The sequence below is a fragment of the Apus apus genome, chromosome 3, assembly GCF_020740795.1.
Source record: "Apus apus isolate bApuApu2 chromosome 3, bApuApu2.pri.cur, whole genome shotgun sequence".
Classification (NCBI taxonomy): domain Eukaryota; kingdom Metazoa; phylum Chordata; class Aves; order Apodiformes; family Apodidae; genus Apus; species Apus apus.
The window spans coordinates 24425461-24450218 of NC_067284.1; the positions used below are offsets into that span (position 1 = coordinate 24425461).

Here is a 24758-nt window from a genome sequence, read left to right on the forward strand (position 1 = left end):
TTTTTTGGACCTGCTCTGGCAGGGGGGTTGGACTCAGTGATCTTCAGAGGTCCCTTCCAATCCCTAATATTCCATGATTCTGTGATTCCCTGCTCTTGCCTATGTGATTTGCTCTTCCCTGGAAAAATAATGCTTTCTCAAAAGGTCCCTCCCAGGCACCAAGGGAGTGCTTTGGTATTTTTAAATGGTTGGCTTCTCAGAAGCCCTATTCCAGTAAGAGAAGCAAATCTCTTTATGCAGCAAGGAGCTTCAAGTTTTTCTAAGCAGATATTTTTAACGCTGTCAGTGGGTTTTTCTTGGCCAACCCATCTTCTCAGGCAGAACATGGCTACTCTCCTCCAAGGCTGATCACTCCTTCATTCTGGGAACATGGTGTCTTGAACTCCAGATTCCTCCTTCACTCTTGTCCTTGCACAGAGTGGATCTACATTTTTTCACACTTACTCCTGGAGATTAATTTTACTTAAAAAAATAATTAAGTACTTCTACCTACTTGATTAAAACCATGGTAGTAAATGGCAGAAATTGTGAAGCTGAAGCTTGGCTTCCTCTGCCACTCTCTCTCATCAATTCTTTGGGGTCTAATAATGCAACATTGTAAAAATCTATTAAAGTACTATAAAGATCATTTGTGACGATATAAAAACTGTAAATAGACATCATCTGGCAGACTTTCTCTCCATGGAGATACTGGCAGTGTCTCTTTCCATCCATCACCTACTTTCATCCATCACACATGTCGGAAATTGGTATTTAGTGAGCACAGACTTGTAGGAACTTGGAGCTACCTCCATGGAGCTCAGTTCCTACACGTGATCTTCTCTACCTAACAATAACATAACTCCTCCTCCAGTTTGTCAGCTAAAGTCCTTCTAGCTGTCTGGCCCTTGCCTGTTCAGGGAATCAAGCCTGCTCCAGGCTTGGGCTTTGGGAAAACTTGAGAGCAAAATGAGAGAAAGTTTAAGCTCACACACATCTTTGTGCAAAGATCACTTCTACTTCTATGTGGGTGGTTTGGGCATAGCTACATTTAGGACTGCCTGGCCCAGTTCTCTTATCATTAATCCTAAATGCCTTTGAGGAGGGCACACAGCCAGGGCCAGGGAGATGGGTCAGCCAGTGTCCTCCCAAGAATGGTCCCAGACTCTTGCACAGCAAGAGAATGAGCCCCACTGTTCGGGCTGTCCCCACAACTGAGTGGCTGCTCTGTCCCCAGGGCAAGAAGTGTAGAAACACATAGTTTGCATCACCATGCTTCAGCCCACCCTGCATTTAGCCATACTAAACGCCTGTCCAAACCAGCAGGTGAAACAGAAGGGCTCCTGAAACACTTGCAGACTCCTGCTTTTATCCACATTTTCAACCTTTCATCACTCTAATACCTCTGTATTTTAGTAGTCTTGAAGTACTATGGCAGGGCAAAGAGCACTGAATTGAAGGAGAGCACAGCAACTGGTTCTCTTAGATCTTTTCAAAAACCTTAACCCAGGCTTGACTGCAAAACTGGTTAACAGTCTTTTCTCTGTTCATATGCCTTAAGTTCAAACTATAGCAAACAATCTTCCAGGCCTGATGAGAAGCAGAAATGCCATTTTAGCATACAATGATCAGGAATGCTGCTGTGCTGAAGCCCAGTGATTGCCAGCTGATCAGCCGTGCATCCCATCGTTCCTGTTTTTCTGTGAACAGTACCCCCATGCTGACCACACACTGGATGATCTGGGTCTGAGAAAAGACTCTTAAGTCCTACAAGAGGAAAGAAGAAAAACTTGATTCACTGTGTTGCACATACCCAGACAAATATTCATCTTATCATCAGACTACTTTTCGTGGTAGTTTTTCAGGTTCTACAGACTTTGGTGGGTTTTATGTGAAATGTTTAAAAAGGCACACTTCTTAAAGGGAGCAAGTTCCAAACAAAACTGCTGGCAACTGTTTTGTTGGCTGCTATGAAAGTTAACCCTCCCCCCCCCAGTCTTCCCACTTTATTACCACTGGGAAATAAAGCTGACTTTAATATCTGTAAGTTTATTTTTCCCAGACTTTACTTTCCAGATCACCATCTGTCTAGACACTGTCAATTACTAATATGTGTACTCAAGGTGAGTTTAAGGGTACTCAATATTTTCTTCTCCTTGTCATTACATTTCCAGGCAGCACTGAACCAACCCACTATATTCACATTTGTCATTTAAGGCAGATGTCACATTATCCAAAATAAATTAAAGATCTTTTCATTGATTTTTACTGAAACCAAAGCACAGAAGTTGTGGAAAGTACCCCGAATTTTAAAGGTCTTCCTGAAGGTTATACAATAGGAACAATCTTTTCCTTGAGGATCCTCCCCACACCCCAAAAAAAGAGTCAATGAGATGCGGGAAGGATTCGGCTGAAATGAGTTGTGAGTTAACACTGCTTGCTATAAGGAGAATACAGAAAAGCTTTTGAGAAACATCAGATTGATTGTATCTACCCCTGTATTAATCTGTACAGGGAACAATTTGGCTGTGCTGGGAAAAGAACAATTACCTTTGGCTTAAATACAGTTTCTGCTAAGTAGCTTCTAGTGCAGTTGGCCCTTTCTGCAGATGCAGGTTACCAAGTACAGGTCAGCCAATCTCAACAGGTGCAGAGCCACCTCTGGGCATCAGGTAGCCCAGAACCAACCATTCTCATTCTGCACACTATGTCAGACACAGTGGCAAAAAGATTAAGCACTGTCTATATTTTGATGGAGCATTGCTGCTCTCTGAGAAGATTACACATCCATTGGGATAGATCAGCTAGGAAAAAAACAACAACCAACCCTTAAAGCCCCTGATACATATAGTCTTAATGAAACCTGACCATAAGAGACCAGTATTTTCAAACATGTTTATTGAATTTCCCTTATAATATTAAGAGATTTGTGCCTTTTCCTCTACACTAAGCCACTGAAACCTATTCCCCACCAGCCCTGAGGTGTCTTAAAAGCAAAGTGCCAGCTGTTTCTGTGACCATAGTTCAAGTCAGGAGGCAAGGACACTGGGCTTTAGGGAAAAGAGTGGAAAAAGTACCAGTATTTTGTACTTATTGTTTTTTTTCTTTAAATGTGCAACTGAGAGCTGATAAAATTTAATGTCCCTATATACAAACATATCTTAATTGGCCAATCCAGGTTAACCAACACTGAAGTGTCAAGTACTAACCGTAAACCAAATTTCTTAGCAGTGTAGGAAGGAGCTTCCTGAACTCCCCTTGCACTGAGACACCACTTAGGAATCCTCCTAAAAATATGAGAAAGGTTTGCTCCTTCTTGCTTCCCAAAGACAGCTGGCAATGCAACATCAGAATCTGGGGGTGACCCACATAGCAGCTAAACACACTTTCAGCTCAGTGGTTCACCTCTGTCCTCTAGATGAGGTGATCCATTCACATCCATGTTTACCAGTTTTATAGGTGTGCTGGGTTTGGCTGGGATAGACTTAATTTTCTTCACAGCAGCTGGTATGGGGCAGTGGTTTGGATTTGTGCTGAAAACAGTGTTGATAACACAGGGATGTTTCAGCTGTTGCTGAGCAGCACTTACACACAGTCAAGGTCAAGGCCTTTTCTGCACCTCGTACCACCCCACCAGCGAGTAGGCTGGGGGTGCACAAGGAGCTGGGAGGGGACAGAGCTGGGAAAACTGACCAAAGGGGTATCCCATACCATTTGACGTCATGCTCAGTTTATAAAGCTGGAGGGGAGGATGTTGAAAGGGATGGTGTTTTTCTTCCCAAGTAATGGATATGTGTGATGGAGCCCTGCTTTCTTGGGGACGGCTGAATACCTGCCTGCTGATGGGAAGTAGTGAATTAATTCTTTGTTTTGCTTTTCTTGTGTGCACAGATTTTGCTTTACCTGTTAAACTGTCTTTATCTCAACCCATGAGTTTTCTCACTTTTACCCTTCTGAGCGGGTGGTCACATGGTGCTTAGTTGCCAGCTGAGGTTAAACCATGACAACAGGGTTTCCAGGGAGACAATTCAGTCTTTCTTATTAAAGCTGTTCTATAACAAATAGATTCATTATACATACTGCAGGACAAGATGACTAACATCTCCCAAAAGCATGTCTGCCTGTCCCTGTCTAGGGCCAATGACCTTGCCCTAGCAAACTTGGACCCTGAATGGAGATGTTTGGAGCAGAATAGGGACTGAGATGATGACTGCTGCTTCGGGAACATACGCCCTCTGAGTGGCAGAGGTTAAGACACAATTCTTCTCAGTGCATCATCCTTTGTCATAACATACAAGGATGTTCCCACTTCACAGATTGGCTGCTTCAGATACCATTTGAAGGCCATCCTCCTAGAGCTTGGGAAGAAAACTCAGGTCTGAAGGCTCCACTCTGAGATTCAGATACTTAAAAATCCCTCTGAAGAACTTGTCCTTTTGCTTATTCCCATTCTGTTGTGTTATTGTGGATGTCTTACTAGTGCAGAAACCTAAGGAGCTGAACCCTTGGCAGGCTAAACATAATGTTAAACTATTGCTTGGTGCATTTTCTCTGTTTTTTTTCTGGAATGTTCTCAAACTTTAAATAAACTGGAGGGAAAAATTGATATACTTAGTACGAAAGAAAACTTCAAACTGTGGCATGCCACCTAATGGCAGAACAGCAACATTGTGTATTGCTACTAGTAAACACGTCAGGAAGCAGCATCCCAAAGCTCTTGCGTATTACCAAGCAGCAACAACCTACTGGATGAGAGATACTTGGGGGGTGGGGGAATCAAATTCCTTTGCAAAAAAATATGTGCAAACTAAACCAGGCAGAACTTTTGTTTTAGCAACTTCTGTTCTAGAACCTTTAGTAATCTCTTACCATCATGGAAATAGAATTAATAAAAATAAATTTACTTCAGGTGTAACTTTATCGTGAAACATGTAGGGGTCACAGTGCTTGTTAATGTATCTTCTTAAGGGAAAACTTGTTCATTCAGAAATAAAATATGTAGAAAAAATGTCCACTCATCTTGGTTTTCCAAGTTAAAGAATAACTTAATTTGGCAGGATTTACTAGTCTTATTTTTCTCAGCTCTGCATAACATCCAGCTATTTCTCATAGAGCACACCAAGGCTAAATTAACATATGTGCTACAGACATCTTCAAAAGATGTCAGGGTACCTGCAGTTGCCAAGATAGGAAGGTTATCAATTCCAAAAGATGCAGGAATATTGTCTTCAGATGCAGTCATGTTTCATTATTTTTTTCTATTCATACTCCTGAGTTCCATAAAAATCAGGCCATACTATAATTTTAACACCTGTCTCTTATTGTCTCGAATGATAGGTACATGTCAGCGTAATGCACTGGGACCCTTTCAAATGGGCTATGCTACCAGAGGTGAAAGCAGTTTTAGCTAAGAGAGAATGCCACTTGTATACATCCAAGAAAGTTCCATTCAGCAACAGCCTCTAGTTGCTCTTCCAAATCCCGTGTTTCAGCCTACTCTTCCAAATCCTGTGTTTCAGCCAACATTGTCTAGGACTTGTGGTTTTAAGAATTCTTGTAAGGACTTGGGAACGATACTCTGGACAAGACAGAGGTAAAGCAAAGCACTAACTATTCCTTTTAAGCAAACAATTATGCAAGTCATTTTACTAAGAAAGCTGCTAGTTTTAGCATAAAGGACAAAGCTTGAATCCAAACTATCAAATGGAAGTTTTTGATTTCCTTTTGATTATGCTATTAATACTAACATATGTAGTATGAATTTCTGAAATCCAAACTGTTTTGCAAATCTATATAAGCTTTTATATTTTTCTCATCTTGAACAGTAGAAAAGACAAAATGGAAAAGCACCTGAATAGTTCAGCCATTTTAACGTCAACAAGAGTTTCCAAATACACTGACACACATTCCAGGGAAATTTTCTTGGATTAAAAAAAATTAGAATGGATTCTATTGTTTTCTTTCTTTAAACAAAAAACCTTGTGTAAACACCATGTGTTTCGGCCCATGGTTACCGAGTGAATCAGGAACTGAACTTAGCAGCTGGGAAGTGTCAATTGCTGGTCCTTTGCTCAGGGCCCTCAATCACACCATCTCCCCATCTACAGCCCAGCATGACACACAAAGGGTTAACTGGTGCTAAACTCCAATTAGACTGAGCCAAATCAGTGTAACATTTGATCATCTGAGCATCCTCCCTCCACACTTCTGCTGTCTTTAATCCAATGCATAGATCTGCAGCCCCAAGAACCATGTTTCTGTCACCTCTTGTAGCCCTCCTTCCATTTTTATGAGTGAATTTGTCCCAGGTCATACAATAAACTATTGGAAAAAAAGGACTGCATGAGGGTATATACCTTATTCTTTTTTTCAAGTTACTGATTCAATTAGTAAAGAGCAATTTCCCAGCAGCAAACTATTTATACCAACTAATGTCTTTATATCGTAATTAAAAGGACAATAATACTAAATTACAAGAACAGAGAGCCTCTAGCAATTAGAGCCTTGGACTACAGAAAATCGCTAGAAGGAATAAAAGAAGAGCAACTAGTCACTCAATCACTTTCTGAAATAAGTACTATTTTAATAGCTACATGTGAACGTACAGGTAACACTATCTGCTGATAAACCATTTCAGAAAATGAAACCTGCTCAACTTCCTTGTATCCCTAAGTGTAGGGCAGCAAGCATATTAATCACAGCTGAGTCTCACAGATAGAAGGCTTACATAATTTTTTCACTGAAAGAGTATTTCATATAGTCTTAAAATAATCACTGCCTGAGATTTCTGTTGAATCAACGTCTCAGTTTAAAACAGGACATTAGCTAGCTTTTCCTACAACCACAGTATATTTCAAACAAATAGCCAAGGTAAGAAAAACAAAAGCTCAGAAGCAGAGAAGTATGAAACGAGCTTGGATTTTAAACACTCTTCTATTACACCCAACTTGGTTACTGGACAAAACTCTATCTAAACAAATAACTGTTATAATCTCCAGGTTCCTGGGACAAAAACTTTTTGACATTTCTCAGCAAACAGAATCAGATATCTATCCTTCATCCTCAGCAAAAGTGTAGGTAACTAACTTCTTTCCATTTGCAGACCTGGCCATATTTCAAAACATGAAGTTTATATTCTAAGCAATTCTTTTTCCCTCCAGCAATGAGAATATAATACACTCCTTACTAAATGTTCTGTTGTATGAAGTAATAGTGCAACTGCAGCCCAAGAACACAGGCCAAAGAAGGGTTGTAGAGGGAGTCTCATTAGACTAGATATAAAAAGCACGTTTCAGATGTACACATCCTAATTCAGAACTCATGTACCTGAAAGCTTCTCTGCTTTTCTCTGATAACCTGTAAGTTGTATAATTAAAAGTCATTAAAAGGCTAATTCTATCTGTTGATCTTGCCTAGCACGTAGTTTATGCATGGTAACCCCTAACTAACCATCTTTAACTGTAGGAAAATATTTATTGGCAAAATAAGAAATTGCAAGGGATTGCATGTTCAAAATAATGATTTATTGATGTATTTTTAATCATGTAGCTCCTTGCAAAGATACACTTTATAAATTATGGAACAAGTATAGTTCTTTCCACAGCTTTCACATTTTATTCCTCAAGTCCAGGTCAGCATTCTGAAATGAGATGCTCAAAGGTAAATTATGCAAAATGGCTTAAAAAAACTACACAAAAAAGCTTCAGCTCTTTCAGAATCCAAGATACATATATAATAAGCAGCATTACAGTGTCTGCACTACACCCCCAAGCGCTATATGCAGAAGAAGCAGCGTACAGTACCTGCACCAGACCTCAAGGTACACTTCATGAGTAGCAGTACACAGCACCTGAACTTCTACAGCAGCCTCAAAATTTATCTTAGTACAACAAATGCTCAAAGGGTTTACAGCTTCTGTAGCAAGGTTAGACGGAGGGTTATAACACATTGCAATCACTTCCAAGTGAGCCCTGCTGACCTGTGCATTCAGAGCTGGCCAATGCACAATCAGTACACACCAGCATTTCCACTGTGCACTGTGACATTTCCTAAGCAGAGACACGTACCTGCAAACTGGTCCTACAGTACAAGAGAACAACTCCATGTGCCTCTCCTGTTTGTGCCCATCCTGTCAAGAAGGCAGGCTGCACTAACTTCTGACAAGATCAAATTACATTTATGACCAATTGATACCACTGCAGTGGCAGGGACGTACCTCTGGGGTTAAATTTTATGCTTCAGGCTTGCTTACCCGTGACAGTTTTTTCTTAAGGTTGATGTTGACAAAATGCCAGATCTTAAAGGCAAACAAAATAGGTTTAATTTAAAGAAAACATTTATTTGAAGTTCTTTTAAGTCACACAGTTTAAAAGATGTAAGACAACTTTCTCCCCTTCATGTTTGAAGCCTTCACCTGAGATTACGCACACTGTCCCATGGACAGCAAGATTCTCCTGTAATTGTTTTTGGACAAACTAGTGTCCAGGCAGATGAAGATCCACATTTTAAGCAAATTTATTTTAAAAAATCTGTTTTAAAACAATCAAACCAAAAGATAAATCTTTGTTATCAAATTCTTGTCACAAAGTAAAGGTGTTTAATACTCAAGAGACTGATCTCAAAACAAAGCCTCAGTCATTCAAAACCAAATAGAATATACCACCTTCCCAACATTCCCCAGAATTTAAAAATGTTCCAAATATATACACATTTATAACTTAAGTGCTTATTAGCTACAACCTTGTATACATGCAAGACTTGTGAGAGGAAAAGGTGTTTCTCAGAGCGGCTTTTCTGAAAATGCAGTAAAACTCTTCACTCGTGCAAAGAACAAAGGGGTGTACATTTTGTCAATGTCGAAAGTAGTAACAGCTGTCTCACCAGTCGATCTGCAAAGAGCATCGTAAGGGTTAAATTACATACCAGTTTCTGTTTAAGTCCCTCAATAATGCAATCACCTTCCACAGTACAATACGTGCACCGAACTACAGCTGGGATGTAAGCGTCTTTCAGGCTGACTTGTTCTGAAAGCATCTGAATGTTGGCCAAATCACACCATATAGAATGTACCTTTATTTCAATATCAAAGAAACCACTTTCCCTTTCCACTCTTACTATTAGCTCCAAGATGTGAAACAGCACAGAATGTCACTCAAGTCACCATATTAATATTCAAGTAAAAAATCCCCTTTCATTTGTTTCACTTAGAACCCTGAATTCAGAACACAGAGTGACAGCAAAAACTTGTATGTTCACAAAACTCTGCAGAGAAGAAACTCAAGTATATCTGAGTATCACTGACAAAAAGCATTTGTCTTGCTAGCTGTGTTTTATACTCATCTGTATTCTTGTTTCAAAAGGACACCATCACACTGACAGGCATAGCAGAACCTGAGCAGTACAGAAACTTCATGCTGAAAAGAATGTCTGTGAGACTACCATTTCTTCATAAAAAAGTACAAAAATATTTGGGTTTATAAAATCAAATTTTCTGTTTATTTTCTGTTTTACTTCAAACCACCAGTAGTTCCTAGATTTTACTGACTTCCAGCATAATAGCTGATCTATGTCCCTATAAAAGCACTGAATACAGAGATTAAGATGACTGGAAAACAATGTCCAACCCACCCCAAATGACAATATCAAACCCCTGGACAGTATCAGGTGAAAGAACCATGGCTCTTGCTTGATTAGCCACCGAAAGAGTTGGTCAAATGCCCATACTTGGCACTGCTGGATTATATAGTTTGTAAGCGTTACAGTTTTCTCATGCTGGAGGCCAACATATCTAGCTTGCACATCCACAGAGGAAAGGAAATATATCTTCATGAATGTATGTTTTCCACACCCCTTTACTAGCACCACACTAAGTCAATTTGACCCTGACTCTGAAATAATTCAAAGACTGTGCATAAATCCTTTAAATGCCTAAAATACTTCAGTTTTGCTACTTAGGAAAATTCCCATACCACTATAAAAAGTTACTAAAATCTTAGGATTTCTTAGAGTAAAAGTTCATTATGATCTATCAAATCAGGACCAGTTACTGTTTTCACGACATTTTGTTAAAGCCTCGCAGGCTTTACATCTTCTGTACTTAGTACTGGACAAATTAATGTCATCTGTGTTTCTACAGTTAACTATCCTTCTTTGCCGTTACTCTCAATTTACTTACTTGTAAGTTATGTGACAAGAATGATGTATCCAGACAAGTTTGTTGAACCTCTGGCGCCCACTGGAGCACAACTGTAGTCCTACATGAAAACTGTGATCTGTTTCTTGTGTAGGGACACGGCGGAAATACCTGTATTTGTGGTAATCAATTGGTTTCTGTACAAAGAGGAAAGAAGTTTCATGACCTACAAAGAACACATTGTACAACTATGCATCCTGAGGCCTAAGTAACTGTCAGGACAGATTATTACACTCTCATATTTAAAAGCAAGTATTGGTATTCCTTGAAAATACATTGATTTAGATGTTAATTATGGAAGAAGTTTTTGCAGAAAGTAAGGTAAGCGTGGAGGACACCATACAAACTATGCAAACTCACTGCAAAGCAAGGTAACAGTTCAAACTCTTCACAACTTTCTCCTGACATTTTGTTAAACAGAAAATCCTGTGATGCAAATAAACGGACCAAATAATTCAGAGTTCAACTAATGAGTACTGCTTATTTAGCTTTACTTAATGCTGTGGAACATAATTGCACACGGTCAAAACTGATCTCAGAAAATGACCCTTCACAATGTTAACAAACTAGCTAATAGCACCACACATGGTGATTAAGTCTAAGGGGAGAACCCTTGCTCAAAAGGGAAGCAGATATTTACCTGCCTTAATAACATTATTATTCCACATTTTGGGGAAAAAGGTAAGATAAATCACCATGAGTATTTATATTCTATTTTTAAACCATTTTAAAAATGACATTTATTTTTTAGTCCTCTGGTGTAAAGGAAATCTTCAGGGGCCTTCAAATGTTCAGTCTGAGGAAAAACTTATTTAAAAAGCCCTCTCCTTAACTATTTTTCATTTATTCTATTTTGCTACTCACGTCTTCCTTTTTCTTTGTTATTACAGCAAATACTTTGGTTTGATTGTCCGTTTCCTGGGAAAGGCGATAATGACCAAGCAAGATTGCATCCGTTCTGGAAGGTTAAGAGGGGGATAGTGTCAGGGACTTAAAAATATTCTGTCTCAAAACATCAATGTACTTAAAACATGAATATCAGGGATGAACAGAAGACTGTGTAACATAATAAAGGAAAAGATTTTTTTATTGCCATTTAGAAAAGTACAAGGCTCACTGAAATCTGAAATGATACCATTTTGGAAGGTTGCTTCTAATTTTCCCAGATAGGACATTAAAGATAAGTTAGTCAGTTTTGCCTAGCTTACTGCTAAATATTTTCAGACATCTGGTGAACTGCTCAAAACCTGTTCTGAAGTTGCAAATGAATTTCTACGTTTTTAACAAGTTTGTGCAAACATAAAAAAAAGAAATCAAACATTAACTCAGACACATCCCATCAAAATCTTCACTTTCCTTCAGTCAAGGAAATGTGAGAAAGCAGTCAATAACAAAATAGTATCTTTAAAACTATTCTAAAACAACCAAGCTAATAGCATGTATTCTTCCATCTTCCTTTAAAAGTTTAAAATCACATAACTCACAAAGGAAATCCAATTACAGTATCAGGACTTTGAAATTAAAGACATCTTTACATAAAGACCATTTTTTGTACTTCTCAGACGATAACTATAAAGATCCATAACACAATATAAATATCATTGTATTTTTACTCATTTTGCTAAGCCAGTATACAGAATCTGAGGCAAACATAGATGGAAATTGCCAGGTAAAAGCAAGATGAAAACTGTAGAGCCAAATATTTTATTTCAACAACCTTGTATTTTTAGTCCGTAAGCGAGGAACTATAGATTGAGGATCTTCAGGAGTTGTTAGCATCATAACTTGACCATCTGGAAAGAATCTCAAATACCTGCAAAAAATATAATTAAACAATATAAACCTAGAAAACATATCATTTTTCAGTTTTGTTGGATTGCTTTTTTGTTGTTTTTTTTCCAGAAAGATACAGCACTCAATATGTAACGGGATTTGAAAACATATTTCTTCACACGTGATGTAACAGAAAAAAGAGATCAGGAATCAAAAGAATTTTGAACATTAAAATATCAAGTTATGAAGAGTTATGACAGAGGTAAGAAGTTCAGGGCAACAAGGCAACCCTGGAATCAAAACTGACTTCACATAAGTTTCTCCATTCCTAGCACTGACTGAAACAAATGCAACAAAATCTTAATTAAAGTACCATACAGAATAGACAATGTCATACAGACTTTTTCAGGTTCCAGGATCTCATCAATTTTTGCAATACTTGGATACCATGCTAATGTTTGTAAGCCTATAGAAATAGCCATGAGATTCAATTATTTCTACTATCAGTTTCCAGGCTCAGAAGGGACAGCAGAATGGAACAATAAATGCTGGGAACAGTGAGATGAAGAACAGCAGAAAACCAGGCTGGGGAAACAAATGTCAGGGTATTTACAGCAAGTTGAGAAAGCCCAGCCTCTTGATTATTTACAATTGGTTACAAATAAGTTAAAAGACAATTCTCGTATAATCACTTATTTTTCCTTTGCTGAAAACAATTTTTTTATCAGAAATGTAAAGCAGAAGTGATCCAGGGAAAGAAATCTGTGGACAAGTATTACTGTTGTCACTGTTTAAGTTTTACCCCCTTGAAATTGTATAACTGAGGACAAAATGTGTTTCTAAGCCCATCTCTAATTACGATAATAAATTCAGTTTCTTAAGACCTATTCTCAGAAAATATACATAATTTTACACACCACAGTAGTTCTACAGAGTTTTACAGAATGATTAATGTCTGTAACATCAAGAGGTGGATTTTAAGAACTTAAGAGAGAGAAACATTTCACTCACTCATTGTACTACAGTTCTACCTGTAATATTCCACTTGGTGCCACGCTCTATAGAAACCATCAAGAGACTGCTCTCCTTGTCGTATGTATTTTGTCTTGCTGATATATACACCTACAGGAAAGGAAAATGTAAGTATACAAAAAAATAATTAAGTACATAAAATATTTAAGATGAAAAAAACATTAATCTAAAACTTTTGAGTTTACTTCTGTTACTTAAATACATGAAAGTTTTTATTTTTGTCCCCCGTAAACTTCTCTTTACAGATGTTTTACAGATTCAAAAGCCCAAACAAAGTAAGATTAGGTCTAAAAATGCCATAAACATCAAACGCACCTGATTGCTTCTGTCATGGTTACATGCAGTAAAAAACTGTTTGCAAAAGTACACCTTACCATCAAATCGAACGCGAGGCCTTTCCAAAAACATTTCCCTCCAAGAGGTATATGGAACAAGTTTATTGCAGCTCCTGCCCCATATTTTCAAACAGACTTGATGCCAGATTTCAGGATCTCTAGTGAAAATGAGAAAAAAGGCAAATCCTGTAACTTGTTTAGCTTTTATATATCAAAGTAACACACTCCATCATTTAGTTTGGATGCAACTGAGATGAACTTTCTTGAAGAACAGGTCATAATTTAAAATTATTGACTAACTGACTTACTCCTGGAGCATTTAAAAGCCACTTCCTCCAGTGAAGTTCAAGAACACAATGCCATTTTCAGCCACAAACAGAACCACAACATTGCAGCACCCTGGCAATGCTCTGTGTGGCCATACGAGGATGACAAGCCAGGAGACATTTTGGAGACATTGCAACTCTAACTTTCAAACAAGGTAGAGCAAGTAAGACTTTCAGCAATAGTTTTTATTACAGTGAAGTCATCTATCTAACATCCCATTTAGTGATGTAGTCAAAAACTGACTGGCACTGAAAGGAGAATAACATGACAACTGCCCTGGGAAGAAAAAGCAGGACATAGTCCTACGTGTAGGATTTAGCAGCCCAAAAGCAAACAAACCAAAACAAAACCAACAAAAAACCCCACCACCTTTCCAATACAGGCTATTTTGCTCTGTAGTTTTATTATCCACCTCTACATACTGTTTACATATGCCTGAGTGTAAAAAAGCCTTTTTTGCTCCCTTAGAGCAGAGAGAAGCTTCAATCTAGATAACTCATCTACAATACCTGGCGCAAATGTAAAATCCCCGACAAACAAGAGATAATTGCTCCAATGATCTTAGGTCTAAGTCACTTGAAACCACCCATCGGAAAATGTACATTAGTACTTCCATAGGCAACACTGCAAAGGGAAACAAAATCTTTGTTAGGTGGTAACCTGTAACTCAATCACTTACTTAAAATTCCTGGTTTGACCATTACTTAAGTTCTGACTTCCCATTAAAAAAATCCTACTTTTTCACATTGTAGCCAGATGCCAGAAAACAAAGGAAAAATATATCTTTAATTTTAAAAGTTGCTATGTATTAGAAAAAAAGTCATGAAAGAACAAAAATCAGGGGTTGAAAGTGCATTATAGTAAGATAATAGGATAGAAGCAGATTTAGACTACAAATATCCACAACTGTAAGGTGTTATACCAAAAAATCCACAAATACATTGCATATCCACAACCCTGCAAAGCAGTATTTTCTTCCAACTGACCTAGCATGTAACACTTACCTCAAAGCATACTGCTTTTGCATGGCAACCTAAATAAGCTCAGGTCAGGTTTAGTATTGGATAGGAGGTCCTAAGAACAACCTATCCACTACAAACAAGTAATATGTCACCCTGTATTTTGTGGTACAGGCCCAGCAATTGAAAATGGTATCACACAGTATTGTTATGATGAAAGACCTTTTCTAATGTAATACAAGATAATGACAGAATCCTCATCAAAGCACCACAAGAACACATAATAATAATTTTCCTAGCATTAGAAGTCCAGTGAGAAAGCCCCTGGAAATTAAGCCAAAATTGTTTCTAACAACTTTCTGGCTCCCTAAGTTTTCCTGGGGCTGCTGAGTCTGTGATTATTGTATTACTGTGATGACCAGGAGGGATCCTTTCCAGCCCACTAACATCTGAAGCTGACAGAATGACTTCAACAGTTTTCACTCTGCTCTGAAGTCTTTTTGTGTTTCTCATCTCCTACCTGAGATATGGGTCTGGCTGACATCCACCTCAGGCTGACAGAGTTTCACTGAAGAATCCTCAAGAGTTAACTGCTGCTGGAAATCTGACAGGAGATCTGCCATTTTGTCATCCTCTGTGTTATCCTCAACACTAGAAAAGTAGGAACACCAACACTATGACATTGGACAAAACACACTAACAGATGTTCTTATCTTGGCATCAATCTGCTGTCTTACCCTCCTTCAATATAGTTGTTACTTGTATGTTTTTAAAGCAATCGCATTTCATCAGATGATAAAACTACTGCAATCCTATCAAATTAATTTAGATTTTAGTGGAACCCACTGGACAGTAACAACCTTCTTTTTTTTTCTCATTTATTTCCAATTTTAGTTTCTTTTGGGATTTGAGAGGTCACTTTTTAGTGACATCACTGAAGAAACAAAATGTCAAGTCTCAGTACCCCTATGCACTTAACTAACAGATTTTCATACTTACCACCTTTTTCCAACTCCGTCTCCATCTGGGGACCGTGTATAGGTGATCTTGAACTCTATGTCAGGTACAAGCTGCATGGCTAGACGATAAAACTTGATGGCTGAAAAGAAAGATTTTTAAAGCTTTCTCAACAAGCCAAAAAGATTTTAGGCATTACATTCAGAAGTAACCATGAGGAATATTAAAGACAATTTGAAAGATTATGCAGCTATTCAGTTAAGTACATACAGTCCTTCAGACATACATAACATTAAAAAGGTGAAAAGGATAAATAAAATATTGGTGTGCTTCTGAAACATAAACACTAGACACAAACCAAGTAAATTTTACTGCCCCAAAATTCTGGGAACTACAGAAGATGCAGAAGCAAGCCACTCAAAATGCTGAGGGTGAGCAACTTGAATGGAGGAAAGAAGCCTTTTCAAAAAGCTATGTAGCAAAGAAAAGATTATCAGGTATGAAGGAAAAACTGACAGATCAGGCTTCTTATAGGATGCAGATAAAGTACTTCTGTCTTTAACACCCCTAAGATGCTACAAACACTGAACAGAGAAGCAGGCCCTGGAATTTCACTGTGGGAATGAGTGATTATTTAGGCTGCAGAATGTCCTTCTTCTGAGTTAACTCTGTGCACCCTTCTTAATTTAAAGTGGATTCATTGTATGTATATTCAGTCTGTTTTAATATCACTATTAAGATCACATATGTATTTATATATCTCTTTGTATTTTCACATCGTGGTACCAAGACCGGAGGGCCGCTCTCCCTCAGCCAAAACCCAAAATAAAATACCAGTGACTTTGGAGCTCAGAATTTGACACACTAATGAGTCTGAGAAGCCTGAGTTTGGGGCAAGTATGTGTCCCTGTTTCCTTGAGTTCACGTGAGGGTCAGTGCCTGACAACTTAGTACCCTTTGTCTGGTGAGTAGGAATACCAGCAGCCAGCTAACAAAGAGATCGGTCTCAGCTTTTGCATTTAATCTTGCAGCAAGGCCTGTACTGTACTTAAACATGAACATGCTGCTGCACATAACTGTCTCACAAGCGTCATGTATCAGCAGATTTCAGCAGCAGGCTGAAATGCTAATTGGATTCTGGTGACCTTGGCCAGGACAGCAGATAAAAAAGTGTGGTCTGAAACCAGATGCCCCAACATGTGCTCAGTAATATCTCTGTGCCTGGTATAGGACCATATCTCTAAGGTCTCACACAGATGTGTAAAAACAGTTTTGTTTTGTTTCCGTAAGCCTCAAATCAAATTCAACTGAAAATTAATTAATTAATATTCATGAAATACAGATGCCTAAAACACTCTTGTGAATGCAACTGTCAGATGCTACTACTTCTCTGCTGCTGTATTCAAACATACAATGAGTACACTCAAACAGATGAAGCTACAGCTTTCATTATACATATAAAATGGCTAAATAGATGGCTTTCCTCATATATTTTTTTTTATTGACATGGAAACTGTTGGTATTAAAGAACCTTCACAATCTAGTGTATGTTTTACTAAATGGTAGATTATATGTTAGATTTAGTTCTGAAATCTTTTTACTGCACATTTACTTCTATACCCAACACATAAAACACCTTAGCCTAAAGTAATTTTGCCCCTTAAAAACATGTACTAAATTAGAAACTGAACCAAATAATTTTATTACCTATTGGGAATTCGTATTTCTCCCAGTTCATTTGAGATCAGGAAAAACAACCAGAAATCCCTTGCAAGGGAAGGAAAACTCCCATGGTGGAGATGAAATTTTTTATTCAATGGGTAGCTGAGGTCAGCAAGGTGGGTGTTGGTCTCCTCTCCCAAGTAAAACGCAATAGAACAAGAGGAAATGGCCTCAAGTTGTGCCAGGGGAGGTTTAAACTGGATATTAAGAAAAACTTTTTTATTACTGAAAGTCTTGTCATGCACTGAATAGGCTGCTCAGGAATGTACTGGTCAATATCCCTGGAGGTATTTAAAAGATGTTTAGATGTGGTGTTTAGGGACATTGTTCAGTGGTGGACTTGGCAGTGCTCGGTTCACAGTTGGACCTGATGACCTTAAAGGTCTTTTCCAAGCAAAATTACCTGATGGTTCTGTATTTTGCACCTGTACTTTTAAGAAAGGTGGCCAAAGCTTCTAGTGAATCAGCAGGATGGCACATACATTCTGTGTTCCTTATTTTTAAAAAAGAAAAAAAAACTCAGTGTTATAACAGAGTCATCAGTTGGTGCCTGGTATCTCCACTACTTATCCAGTTGCAAGAGACCTTAAAGATCATCTAATTTCAACCCTCCTGCATGGGCAGGGACACCTCCCACTAAACCAGGTTGCTCAAAGCCCTGTCCAATCTGACCTTGAACACTTGCAGGGAGGGGGCATCCACAACCTTCCTGAGCTTTCACTTCAGGAATTCTTAAAGAAGCTACCTTAGCATGCTGTGTCAATTAAAAAACAACCACAAAAACTAAACAACACCAAAACAAAAATCAAACAACAAAACATTCCATGGGTTAAGAAGTTCTGTTGAAAGTGGAATTAAGAAACACAGTATATTGCCTTGTCTAATTACTGTTATCAAAGTCACATAAAGAAGCATGCTGTATGAAGAGGCAATCCAGTGCTTCATTCAATTCTTAGACTTCAAAATACTGTCGTTTTGTCTGAAAGTTAGAAATTTTTCCCTTGATTTTAGCTTCATCTGAACCTTAGAACTGTGATATGTTGGTTCCTTTTATAGCACATTTGCTTATCTGAATAAATGAACTCTCAAATTACTATTAGCCTGCACTTTAAGTTCACTTAACAGTGAACAGTCCTGCACCTAAATCAGAGTGTTAGATTCCTCTGCAACAAGGATGTTAATTGTAGACTTCCATATTACCTTCATAAAGGGCCCCATTTTGTTCTTCTTCCACTGCCTTCAGGAAAAGTTCTTTTGCCTGCACAATAAATTACACAGAAGAATTTTTAATTTCCTTTCAATACAAGCATATTGCCACTTGACTTAGAATTACTTTTCATCTTACCTATTGCACCTCATGAAAGAGATGAATAAAATAATTCAATAAATACAGCGAGAAGACATTTCCATGTGCTACAAGCTTTAACTGAAATTCCCACCAATCCATGTTCCTGCTGCTCACCTCTCACTTACAGTCTTTCAGAAAGCAGACTGGCAATGTGATGCAAAGCCAAGCATAAAAACTAGAAAAATCAGTGTAGGATTATGGAAAGCCTTTAGTATGGAGACAACAGGTTAATCACTCCTGTTATTTCTCTAGATTTAATTCAGCATTGGCTTTTAGAATAGTTATACTACAATACTAACACACAAACCCCACAAAAATATAGATCTATTTTTTGTACCTTTTCCTCTTTCGCTATCTCCTGCTTCCCTCTGGCATCTACAGACTTTACTCCAGGTCCTCTTGAAGATGCTCTGCATGGCAGAGGTTCCAACCCACTAGAACTCATACCTGGGGCAAGCTCAAACATCCACTGAGCTCTGAACATCTGCAGCTCTGCCTAAAAAAAAAAGCAAAACAAAACAGATTAATTCTTATTTAGTATCACATATTCAGACAGTACATCTCCTGAGGAGAAATTATAAAATACACAAACACAAAAAAGGAATTTCAAATTATGCTTTATGCCTCCAAGTCTGAAATAGTTTCAGTGAGTTCAGACACAGAGTTAGCAATTGTTTTATAGTGAATTATTAAGAAAGAGTGCACAAGTACTTGTTTAATATCACTCAATAACTTAAGTGCTGTTACCTGGACTGTTCACCATAGAAGAAAAAATGATGTTTCAGGAAGTGGTTGTTAGTACTATGGTTTTGAACTAACACTCCATAAAAAAGTATTCTTTCTAAACATGGTGTTTGTTCTTGTTTATGCAAAGTTATCTTAAAAAAGAAGTTGTTGTTGTTTATGTAAAGTTGTCTTAAAAAATAAGTCAATTTGCTCTTGAAATTAAAATTTAGAAAACCTAATTTTTGTACACAAGCACAGTAAGCTTTATGAAAATCATGGCTGTCATTTGTAAAATATACACATAAAAACTTAATGTTCCTTTCTCTTCTCAAAAGAAAGGACTGTGCTCTGTGAAACAAGACAAGTTGTAATTCTTGCCGTGCATTTTTTTCAGCATCTTTGAAGTTACACTTTACACATCTCTTGCAATCATCACAACTTCTTGGGAGCCAACTACACAGAAATCTAGTATCATAAGAGAACACACTCTGTCAGACTGCTTTTATCAACTTTGTGCTTTAAAATGGAGTGACTCACTGGAGTTTGATCCATACAGAAATTTCTACAGTTCTTCAGAAAAATTCCAAATCTGCCACAATATCTACACAGATCACTGAAGACTGAATGTTGACACTTGGAACACAATGTAAAATTTATCTATTTCACTTTTGGAGGGGCAGATTAAGCATTTGCTAGATCAAAAAATGTGCGGTAACTAAATAAGCATAAGTAATGCAGCTTAAATCACAGCAATGCTGTATTTGTAAAAAAACACCAGCATGAGAGACATACCTGAAGATTTGCTTCACCGGATCTTTCATTGTCATCGGTTCTTACCAAATCAGAGTGACAATCTTCTTCAGCTTCTGCCTAGTAGAAAGCAGCCAGACGTTATTTTAGAGCCTGCAAAAATCCCTCCAGCACATGCACAAAGCACAGCTGTCATGGACACTCAGTAAAAAAAAGAATTAAGCTTACTCCTTTTTTTCCCCATCCTGCCCAGCTACTCCCTGGATCAATCTTAACTGATTATAAAAATTAATCTCAAAATTATTGGTATTGTTTGCACTTCCCTATTGATGTAGTGAAGCTGGGTTCTGCACTTCAGTCACATCAATTCAATACAGATTAGTTATGTATCACTTGAAGGCTCACATGCATCAGCACACTGCCATAATACCTAAATAAATATACTAACCATCTAAGTCAACGCATAAAACCAAAGCTTCAGTATTAAACAGTAGTGTTTGTCATACAAGAAATTAAAATTTAATCACCATAATGTAATTGTAAAGATAACTGGTAGTTTTCATCTGATTAGTATTCACAAAAGCACAAGAAGACTAGTGTTTTAAGTAACAACAGGTACTTGATGAAAATTATGGGACAATGCAGGCAATCTAAAAAACTACATTAAGCTAAACAAGAAGTGCATTGTAAAAGAAAATAAAAAGCTAGCATGAGAGCTTGACAGCTGGCTTTATTTACAGTACTGCTGTGAAACAGGTTAAACAAACAAGACCTTAAATAAGATCTTTAACTAAACAGGGTTTTACATAGCAGTTAGAAGGCTAGTTTAAGAGCAAAACTTAGAAAGACAGAAATAGATTCTCACTGTGAAACATACTGAAATGTATAGAATCTACTCCGAAACATAACTAATTTTGAGCATCAGTGACAAGCTACTACAATGACAACAGCAGCAAGATGCCAGTAAGGGAAAAAAAAACAAAACCCTCAACAAAGATTAAGACATTTGTTATTTGTGTAAAGTTCTTTTTGCAGCTCAAGTTTTTCTACTGTTTTGCAATGAAATTCACATCTATAGTTCTGACAGTACATAATGCAAAGTGGGATTATAAGAAGGTAAACCTGGCATCAAGATTAGCACAGCTATTTACAGAAGTCTAGTTCCCCTACTGTAGACAGTGCTCAAAGACTCCAAGTGACATTCTGTCAAGTGAGATTCTTCCAAGTTCTCATGAAGAAATCTCCATATCCCACACAATCAAAATGCAGAAATCAAAGCATTCTTGTATTAAGAAAAGTTATTAAATGAATATAGCATCTAGAAGTTCATGATCAAACTACAGAATAGTGGCAAACCTGATGGGAAGGCAATGTTAAGCTCTGTCTTGGTTACAAGCACACTCCTGGAGTTCAGTTCCCTACCCAAAAGACTACAAAGTTACCGCCTTGTCATCTGTAAAGGTGCTTTCACAGATGTCTCAGTCAATTTATCTTTACGAATTGATAATGAAGACAGTGTTGGTTGGTTAAACAGATACTGCATCTTCTTCTATGCTTATTTTAAGTCTATACATTTTTAATTTCTTGGTGGGTAACACAGGTAAGCTAGAGTGCTCCAAAACACTAGCAGCATTGAATCTGAGCAAGGAGTAAATAACATTTTCACGGGTTATGATTCCAGAATTTAATTGCAGGCAGTGAATGTCCTGTGAGTTAAAGCAGTCCTATAACATTATTCTAGCATCCAGGGATTACATCCATGGTGGCCAAACAAAGATAGCCTAGAAACAAGCTGGTAATTAAATTCCTGTCTTGTAAGTGCATTAGTGTGGCACTGGGCTGACACAAATAAGGCCTACCACTGCCTGAGCTTCCGGTTTACAGCTGAATTATGTCCAGTCAGCTCTCAGACTGGGCAGAATAAGCCTGGTTTTATCTACAAAATGCAGAGACCAGTAACGTTATTTCTAAACTAAATCAACATGCTATCTTCTTGTGCATAAGGGCACGCCCATTAAAATCTTTAACTCATGGAGTCTGTAAATAAACTAATTTAAGAGTTGAAAATACTTAGAAGGTTATGAAGTGGGCTGAAGTTTATTTATTGTTTCAGTAACCCTGTCAAGAGTCTTAATTTTCCTCCCTTGATCTCTGTTCAACTGCCCTACTTCTCCATTTCTGAGTCAGAGTCAGTCACCATTCTGGACCAAATGCTTCCAAAATGTCATTCAATGCTCTTTAAAACTCAAATGTGCTCTTGATCCAAACAAAAAATACACCATGCTATGAAGTCCACAGCCAACAAGCTGTCAAAAAACATCACGAAGTTGATTGCAACTAAAGTTTTGACTTTCGTCATTACCTACTCCGTAACGAGTGCACGTGTGATCTGAAGTCTCTTGTATCAAAGGTTTGTCTTCTGGCAGCAGCGGCAGCATAAGTGACCATCCCTCTAAATTTACCAGGAAATCAATTCATTCACATTGCTACTGCATGGCTTCCTGGCCTGGAAAACTGATCTCTGCGAACAATCGTTCTGCTACTTATCTACGATTTTGCTACAATAAATGAGTAAACAGAGGTATGGATGAAGTAAGCATCTTCCCTAGCTCATGAGATCACACCTAACGCAGGCTGTAACTTGTAAAAACTGGATCCTTGTCCCCGCTCTGACAACACTTGAATTGCAGTTACAGTTTCTGAAGTTCACAGAACATTGTACTGTAACCATTACTCAGTGGATCAATCTAGCTTGTACATCTTTATACTGTTGGCCCTCCTTCTGGTACAAGTCAGCTGTCATATGGAACAGTGACTTTACCCTGCTTGAAAGTGAGATATCCTTCCTGAGTACTCATCAGCTGAAGTGATTTTCTGTGAGAAAAGCGGTAGCCAGTCAAACCACCAAACAGTCAACCTGTAAAATGTACATATCTGAATTATGACTGCGACCTGTGAAAAGAAGTCAGCTGAGTTGACTGGATTTTTATCTGTTTGCAAAGCTTTAGAAACCATTTGCCAAATGCAAAAACATTTTATTTGCACAGCTTAGTTTAACTGTTTTGCAATCAGTAATTGCATGCTGATTTCCTCAGAGCACAACACTTACTAAACTGTCTGTAATGTCAAGTCCTTTAATAGCTCAGATCTTTGTTTCAGCAAAACAAAGCCAAGATCACCAACACTTCAGAGGTAACTGCCACCACTGAACTGTACAGAACTAAGGACAAGCAAGCATGACATAGCAAAACAGTGACCAACAGTCTATATTCTTCTTGGTTATAAAAGAAAATGAGAAAGTTGCTCCATTTTTCTGTTGCTGTGGTAGAAGCAACACTGTTCAAACCTAAGCTTTAATCATGCCAGCAGTGAGTTTTAAGAGCTGCTGAATTATATTAATGGTTTAACCTAGAACGATCAGGTTCCCGTCACAAATACTTGAATCCATACTGAGGTGCAGTCAGAAAAGCAATACTGAAACAAACAGTGTTTCTGATACCATAGAATGCCAGGTTGGAAGGGACCTTAAGGATCATCTCGTCCAACCCTTCTAGGCAGGAACATGTTTAGATGACATGGCCCAGCACCTTGTCAAGCAGAGTCTTAAAAGTACCCAGTGTGTTAAATTACAAACTCAAACTACATTAGTTGAGTGCGTGGCACAAGGAGCCCTTTAAATTACCAAGTGACTTTAGGCCATGTTTTTTGGAGGCAGAACAAGAAAGAGAGGGCTCGTTCATCTGGAATGACACAGTGATTTGTTCAGGTATGTCTACCGATAGCCAGATCGGTCTTCGATCAAGCAGCCCCACTCCTCAGCACTAAATCCTCTGCCGTATCTCCTCGCGGCGCAGCTATACGGGCTGGGATCGCGGCCAGGACGATCACGACCATTTTCCCGGCGGCGTCACCCCGCGCCCGCGGGCGGACAGCGCCGGGCCGGGCCGGGCAGGGCAGGGCGCGGGGGCCGCTCCTCCCGCCCCCGGGAACACACCCCTCGCCGCCGCCGCTGCCCCCCTCGGCCTGGCCCGGAGGCGGGGAAGGGCTGGGCCGCCCTCCGCCCGCACCTGCGGCGGAACCCCCGACACCTGCCCGCGGGTGCCCGGTGCCTCACCCCGGCCCCGCTCGCCCCAGGCCGCCCGGAGCCGCGCACGGCCGGCCCGGAACCGCTCACCATGCTGCCAACGCTCGGGCGGCGCTGTCCCGTCCCGGGGGTCTCTGCCCCCCCGCTCGGTCCGTGTGTCCTCCCCGCGGGGGGAAATTAGCAGAGTTCTCGGTCGGAGAAGCGCACCACGCAGCGGGAGTAACTGCGGGCCCTGCGTACGGCAGCCATCTTCCCGGCGAGTGAGGGGCCGGCGGGCGGGAGCGGCGGAGACACCCGGCCGGACGAGCCCGCAAGGTCAGAGCGCCGCCTGACGCACGGGCCGCTCTGAGGCGCGGGTGCCCGCCACACGGACTACCCGTCCCAGTGCGCCCCGCGCCCCGCAGCGGCTCTCCGGCTGCAGCCGTGCGGCGCGCTGCCTGCTGGGAAACGTAGTCCCCGGGCGACACCCCGGTGTCGTGGCCGTGCCCTTTCCCGCCCCGCCTGGGAGCAGAGGCTGCTGGGAAGTGTAGTCCTCCTGGGCGGCGATCCCGGCAGACGGCGCTGCCGCTCCAGA

At 39.3% G+C, this 24758-nt stretch overlaps 1 protein-coding gene and 1 long non-coding RNA gene across 4 annotated transcripts; one reads left to right on the forward strand and one right to left on the reverse strand.

Annotated features, from left to right (window-relative positions):
• Positions 1-7480: 7480 nt before the first annotated feature.
• FBXO9 (F-box protein 9) lies at positions 7481-24489 on the reverse strand. 3 transcript variants are annotated; one of them, XM_051616294.1, is made up of 14 exons: positions 24275-24489; positions 20143-20220; positions 18962-19120; positions 18477-18534; positions 15597-15696; positions 15118-15248; positions 14148-14262; positions 13351-13469; positions 12976-13066; positions 11889-11984; positions 11036-11129; positions 10154-10308; positions 8719-8867; positions 7481-8275 (listed from the first exon to the last, which is right to left on the reverse strand). In XM_051616294.1, exons 1-13 carry the CDS (start codon positions 24275-24277, stop codon positions 8759-8761), a joined length of 1308 nt encoding a protein of 435 aa, XP_051472254.1. In that variant the 5' UTR covers positions 24278-24489; the 3' UTR covers positions 7481-8275; positions 8719-8758. The 3 variants fall into 3 exon arrangements, with proteins under 3 accessions (XP_051472254.1, XP_051472253.1, XP_051472256.1); XM_051616293.1 differs by having other exon boundaries at positions 7481-8867; XM_051616296.1 differs by having other exon boundaries at positions 7481-8867; positions 20143-20216; positions 24275-24464.
• Positions 11984-13065, forward strand: LOC127383403 (uncharacterized). Its single transcript, XR_007889184.1, has 2 exons — positions 11984-12206; positions 12452-13065. It is a non-coding gene; the product is annotated as an uncharacterized LOC127383403 (long non-coding RNA).
• Positions 24490-24758: the final 269 nt, after the last annotated feature.

Coding starts and splice junctions, on each gene's coding strand:
- FBXO9 (XM_051616294.1), bottom strand. Junction 10,309..11,035: donor TAACAAAGAAAAAGGAAGAC/GTGAGTAGCAAA, acceptor CTCTTTGTACAG/AAACCAATTGATTACCACAA. Junction 8,868..10,153: donor TCTTGTCACATAACTTACAA/GTAAGTAAATTG, acceptor TGCTCTTTGCAG/ATCGACTGGTGAGACAGCTG.